The 6836-nt window shown below is 32.5% G+C and overlaps 1 protein-coding gene across 1 annotated transcript; it reads left to right on the top strand.

Annotated features, from left to right (window-relative positions):
• Nucleotides 1–5203: 5203 nt before the first annotated feature.
• On the top strand, nt 5204–6142 carry LOC308347490 (olfactory receptor 6C75; the record flags this gene model as incomplete). The annotated part of the gene is made up of 1 exon (XM_080810962.1): nt 5204–6142. The coding sequence occupies one exon, from the start codon at nt 5204–5206 to the stop codon at nt 6140–6142; it is 939 nt and encodes a 312-aa protein (XP_080667088.1).
• Nucleotides 6143–6836: the final 694 nt, after the last annotated feature.

Here is a 6836-nt window from a genome sequence, read left to right as displayed (position 1 = left end):
CACCTAGGTGCCTCAGTTGGTTGAGTCTCTGCCTTTGGCTCAGGTAATGATCTCAGGGTCCTGGGATTGAGCCCCACATTGGACACCCTGCTCAGCTGGGAGTCTAATTCTCCCTCTCCCTCTCGCTCTCACTCTTTCTCAAATAAATAAAATCTTTCAAAAAAAGGAGATATTCACAACTTTTGAGCTCACCACAATAACAGCAGGAGGTGACTATAAAATTACATAGTAGTACAGTATGTACTACAGTTAATCTTGCAGTTATGATTTAATACTGTATCTTTATGTTTGTTTACATTTCCTTCCATTGTGAATGGTGTCATGTATAGTCTGCAAATATTTGTGTATATAAATTTTGATAAATTTTGACTTTTTAAAAAGTTATTATATAATTCCCAGTTAACATACAGTGTAATATTAGATTCAGGTATACAATATAGTGATTCAACACTTCCATACATCACCCTGTGCTCACCACAAGTACACTCCTTAATCCCCATTACCTACTTAATCCATTCTCCCACCCACCTCCATTCTAAGTCAATCAGAGAAAGACAAATGCCATCTGATTTCACTTATATGTGGAATGCAAGAAACAAAACAAATGAGCAAAGGAAAAGATTTTAACTTTTTATAATATAGCTGTGCATATTTTATGGTAGTAAGAGATAGAAAAGACTAGTGTCTACATATATTTTATGCATTCGTGATGTCCCTAATTTTTTAACTGTTTTGATACTTCTAAGCTACAGAATTTGTTTTTTCAAATTGTTGCAAATCTCCAAAAAAATTCAATATATTTATTGAAAAATATCTACATAGAAGTGAAATTATGCAATTGAAACCCATGTTATTCAAGGGCCAACTGTATGTGTTTGGGGTACTGTACTGGTTTACATAGTGCCATTTAAAAATTAATGTCCATTAGAAACCTATAGATACAACCTTATTTGGAAATAGGATCTTTGCAGATGTAATTAAAGAGCAAGATATACCACCAATATGCCTCTTTGGCGTAAGGATTGTTTTGAGTTGGTCATTTTTAAGAAATAGCAGATGAAGGAAATTTCTGAAAACTGAGTAGAAGTTACTCTCTCCTAAGACATTTACATTTATAAGGGAAATCTCCATTTGCAACAGTGTCTCTGTACCTCTCTTTACCAGGAGGTGGAGGATGATCAGATCACTAAAAATTCTTATCAAAGGAGAAGGTGGCAACTTAAATCTATGTAACAACTATATCCTCATTCACTGTGCTTCTCCTGATAACTTCCTATATCTGGCTCCCTCCCCATCCTACATCTTCTTGTACCTATAGCTGAAGAAATTATTTAAGGTAGTGACCTTAGGCCACTTGGAGGAGTTATTCTTTTATTATAAAACTTCTGTTTGTTTTTGTGGCACCTAGGTGGCTCAGTCAGTTAAGCTTCAGACTCTTGATTTCAGCTCAGGTCATGATCTCAGGGTCTTGAGATGAAGCCCTGGGGTGTGTGGGGGGTGAGGGGCTCCAGCTGTGCACTAGGCATGGAGCCTGTGTAGGATTCTCTCTCTCCTTTAACCTCTGCCCCTCCCCTCAACCCCTGCAGGGACGTGTTCGTGGGCGCTCTGACTAAAACAAAAACAAAAAACAAACAACAACAACAACAAAAATATTTCTGTTTGTTTTTCTCTTGTTAATCTTTTATTATAGGAGTTGGTATCACTCAAGAACCTAGAAAAATAGAGAGAAAATTATCTTTCCTCCTACATAATCAAGTTAGGATGAAGTCACCTACAGTAAAGCAAGTTTTCACATCTTTATTTAATAACAGATTCACCATAATATATCATTTTAAATAATATTTTGGCCTATACATAAACATCATATAAATAAATTGCAACAATGTTTGTAATGAAACATGAGCATGTTTATGGCACATTATTCAAAATATTGACTTTTATCATTAAAAGATTAATATACTTTTTATTTTAAATAGTTATTTAAATTTAAATTATTTAGTTTAAAATAGTTATCAGTGCACTATGTATTATTTAATCGTATACTTTGAATAACTTCATGTCTCCCAAAGAAACACTAAAAATATCTTAAAATCTTTGTTCAGGTAGTGTCTAGCATTTTAAGGCGATTAAATAATCCCAAATTCCACTTAACTTAAACTATTTATATGTCTTACATAACTCCTCAGTTAAGTAGCAACTAAATATAAGTCTCAAATGATGAATGTAAATAGGATATTATACATGTCATTTCAGATCAACGCAGTGAGAAATAAGGTAATGCAGGTGGGAGGGTGGGATACTGCTTTAGTTGGACATGAAATACAAAATCTGAGATTTCAAAAATAATTCTCACATTTTTCTGTTAGTGATAATCATGCAAGAAGTTGTCTTTATCATCTCTGTATTCTCAGAATCCTAAGCCTGAGCCTAGTACATAATTAGTAACTAAAGAGTAATTATTGAAAAACTAGATAAAGAAAATTTTAAAAAAAATTTAAAGTATTCATTGAATGAATTAATGGTAATGATTCTCATCATGATCATGTTTACTATGTCATCATTCAGTGGAAAAATGTAAAACCGTAAAGACAAGTCTGACGTCTCTCACAGTGCAGAATGATAGAGACCTCAACCCCAGTCTAAAACATCACAGTGAATTCTTAATATTTGCCCTAATATTGGAGAAAAACCCACTGTTCACAACTTAGTCTGTTGTCCTTGAGAAATGGCTAATCTCTATTACTCCACTATTAAGTTTCTTCTCCTTGTGAAGTTACAAATTATTATAAAAGTTTAAATGAGTCCATATATTTTTCTGCTCTGATTTCAGGTCATTCTCACCTAAATATTCTATTCTAAATTGTGTACTAATTTGGATTACAGTTTAAGGCTGGTGTCCTGAGAACACCAATCACCATAGAACATGTTTATTTTTTCACCTAATTCCCCTGAGGCCATTGTGAATGGATCATATAAAATTATGGCTAGCCTGAATAACATTACAAAGATCATGTCATTTTGTCCACTAAGCTTGAAAAGACAATATATTAGCATTTATTTCAACTATGATTTATTTCATCTTACATATCAAGATAATAATTTTTTAAATGGCCATACATAAGATATTCTAAAAGCTCAGATCCTTAGAGAAATTGGGTTTGATGTACAGGAATGTGCTAATGCATACCTTTTTTATAAACATAGTAGAGGAGCTCTTGGCATTATTTTTTATGATCAATATTTTGAATATTTGGTTAGAAATATAAAATGACAGATGAGAAACAGATTGCAAGAGCTTTTGAAAAGTCCCAAAACATTAATGTTTAAATAAATTAAAGAAGCCAATAAAATAGCGTTGACTAAATCAGGCCTATTTACCATAAAAGTAAGTATATCTTTAACAGTTTTTTTCAGGAATATGTTTTTTCTTTTATAGTATATGTTTATGCTTTATGTAAGTATTCTCAACTAAACACAATGCTATATATGAATAAAATTGAGCCACACAGTTTATATAAAATACATAAATAAAGAGAATTTTAAAACTCTACAATTTAATAGTTTCATGCAACATTTTTATTTACTGTAACATAGATACTTTGTGATTGATAGGACTACATGTTCATGATTTTTGTGTTCATGATTTTTGTGTCTTTAAAGAATCACTTTAATATAATCAATTTTAGGACTCAAAATGTATTATTTTTGTGCAAGATTCAAAACAATTTAATGTTAACACTGAGCAGATATACTTGATGTTTTAGTTTTATACAATATAAATTTATGAACAGTAAAGATTAGCATCCATCATATAAAAGCAGAAGCCAAAAAGATACATATCTTATGACCACAAAAAGGTGGACACAGTTGATGGAAAGTAAGGACCATCCTCTGCAGCAATTATGCAGGTGAAAGATTTTAGTAAGTTCATTAACATATTAAATTAATTGGTTAATCCTCAGAAATTATTTCTCTTAAAAGCTCTGAAACTTCTGAAGGATATAGAAAACAAATGAGACATTTCAGCCTTAGCCAGACTGTCTGGACAGCTAAGTATGTTTCAAATAGTCTTAGATGAGAGCACATCTAAAGCTTTTGTGGAAAATAATAACTTTAAACAGAAAAAAACAAACAAGTCCTGAACAACACCCAGAGTTGTATTAGAACCAAAAAGAAAAGAAAATATATTAATATTTGCCTCCTAAAACTTAACTTGACTGTTGAACTATTCCCTTTTATCATCTGTGAGGAAAAGAAGAGGCAGTTTGTTTCCCAGAGTCCATAGTCTCTCATGATTATTAAGGAGAGCATGGATTGCATGGAGCACTGGGTATTATACACAAACAATGAATCATGGAACACTACATCAAAAACTAATAAGGTACTGTATGGTGACTAACATAACACAATAAAGAAAAAAAAGAAAGCAATAGGCAATGTGCAGAGAAGTGTCTGCATTATTTTAGAAATAAGAACCCTTAAAGTTTACAAAAATAAAATATTGCTTTGTATATGAGAGATTCATGATAGGTAGAGCAATAAATAAAAATATGTGTAAGAGAAACATATTAACAATCTTAGAAGAGATTATTATAACAAATTAGTAATTTAAACTAGAATGTCTTATGGTATAGCCATTGGAGTTGGATCAGGGCTACCCTCCCATCCATTAAATGTGTCTGTATACTGTTATCAGGAACACTTTAGAGTGGTCTTTGTAGATTGTAAAAGTTTGAATAAGGAAAGCGAAATAAATGTTTAATCAAGAGAGAAAAATTGTTTAAATATATGAAAAGGAAAACAACAATGAGAAATACCTTCAAAGACTATTGTGGTATGCTGAGAGTAAGTTTATAATTTTATTTGAGGAAATTTCAGTCTCAGAGGTCTCAGAGGTTTTAATCTCCCTTTTCTTTCCTTATTTTCAGGAATATATTGAAATATTCAGAAGACAGATTTATACTGAGATATGTGAAAATACAATTAAAGAAATATAGGAATAACCAATATATGACATAATAAATTTTAAAGGTATTTTATTTCTTTTTACTACAAAGTCATTGTTCTCTAAAAGCAAAAGACAGCAAAGATTTTTAAAATGTGTTTGTGCATGTTTATGTGTGTGTTTCAGTTTCTTTTCTGTCTTATTTTTTCATCTATTTTTCCACTAAAACAAAGAATACCATCATAAAGAAGGAAAATAATGAGAAATCACACAACAGTGACAGAGTTTATTCTTCTTGGGTTGACAGATGACCCACAGTGGCAGGTTGTACTTTTCATATTTCTTCTTGTTACCTACATGCTCAGTGTGACTGGGAACCTGATCATTATCACCCTCACCCTTACAGATCCTCACCTGAAGACTCCAATGTATTTCTTCCTTCGAAACTTCTCATTCCTAGAAATATCATTCACATCTGTCGGCATTCCCAGATTCCTGGTCACTATCATGACGGGAAACAAAACCATTTCCTACAATGAGTGTGTGACTCAGGTATTTTTCTTCATCTTATTGGGGGTGACAGAGTTTTACCTTCTGGCTGCCATGTCCTATGACCGCTACGTGGCCATCTGCAAACCTCTACATTACATGACCATCATGAGCAGCAGAGTGTGCTTCCTTCTTGTCTTTAGCTCCTGGCTTGCAGGATTCTTGGTCATCTTTCCACCAGTAATGCTGCTGCTGAAATTGGATTTCTGTGACTCCAATATAATCGATCATTTTATCTGTGACTCCTCTCCAATTCTACAGCTTTCTTGTACAAATACTCACTTTCTAGAACTCATGACATTTATTTTAGCGGTGGTAACACTTATGGTCACCTTAACACTAGTTCTGCTCTCCTACACATACATCATCCGGACAGTTCTGAGAATTCCTTCTACAAGTCAAAGGAAAAAAGCCTTTTCCACTTGTTCCTCCCCCATGATAGTGGTCTCCCTCTCCTATGGTAGCTGCATCTTCATGTACATTAAGCCTTCTGCAAGGGAAAGGGTGACTTTAAACAAAGGAGTAGCTGTGATCATTACCTCAGTAGCTCCTCTCTTGAATCCTTTCATATATACACTAAGAAACCAGCAGGTGAAGCAAGCTTTCAAAAACATGGTCCAGAGAATGGTCTCCTCTTCAAATAAATGAATGTAATTATGCAAAATATATATATGTATATATGTATACATACATGTGTGTATACATGTGTGTGTACATACATGTGCGTATGTATACACATATGTACACTGGAAAGCAAAACTGAATGAAAAACTCTCTAGCATTTACTGTATAAATTCTTAAAACACCTCATTTCATTCTTTCAGTTAGACTTTTTTTATATATCACTAATGTCTCTTTTCCTTAGCCTAAAAGCGAGGACCTATCTTTTTTAACTTAAATAGAAAATTGTCAGTCTTCACTTGTATAACTAAACTTAGATGTCAATAATCTTTATTGTTTCTCATATCAAAGCAAGGTAGCTTATAAGTTTATATAAAAATGCAAATTTCTGTACTTAATATGCTTGCTTGACACCACATAAAAATATAAAATTTATGTGAAATAATAAAAAAAATGTATCTTAACTAGTATCTCTAAAATTTCTTCCTTCTTTCCAAGAAAAGAAAATTCTTTCACTGAGGATTTCCCTATTCTGTCAATCAGATTTAAAAAGGAAAACCATGGTCTATACAGGAAAATTAAGCTATCCTGAGAAAATTAATTTTTTCGTAATCAGATTCTTTCAATTACTGCAAAAATGGTCCTTTACCTACATGAAGAAAATGACAAACTTAGAATCTAGAATGCTATGAGATGTAGACTTCAGAGAGTATATTGGAAA

The sequence above is a fragment of the Martes martes genome (assembly GCF_963455335.1).
Source record: "Martes martes genome assembly, chromosome: 8".
Lineage (NCBI taxonomy): Eukaryota > Metazoa > Chordata > Mammalia > Carnivora > Mustelidae > Martes > Martes martes.
The sequence above is the reverse complement of the archived record's forward strand: the minus strand, read 5'-3'. Positions and strand labels throughout refer to the sequence as shown.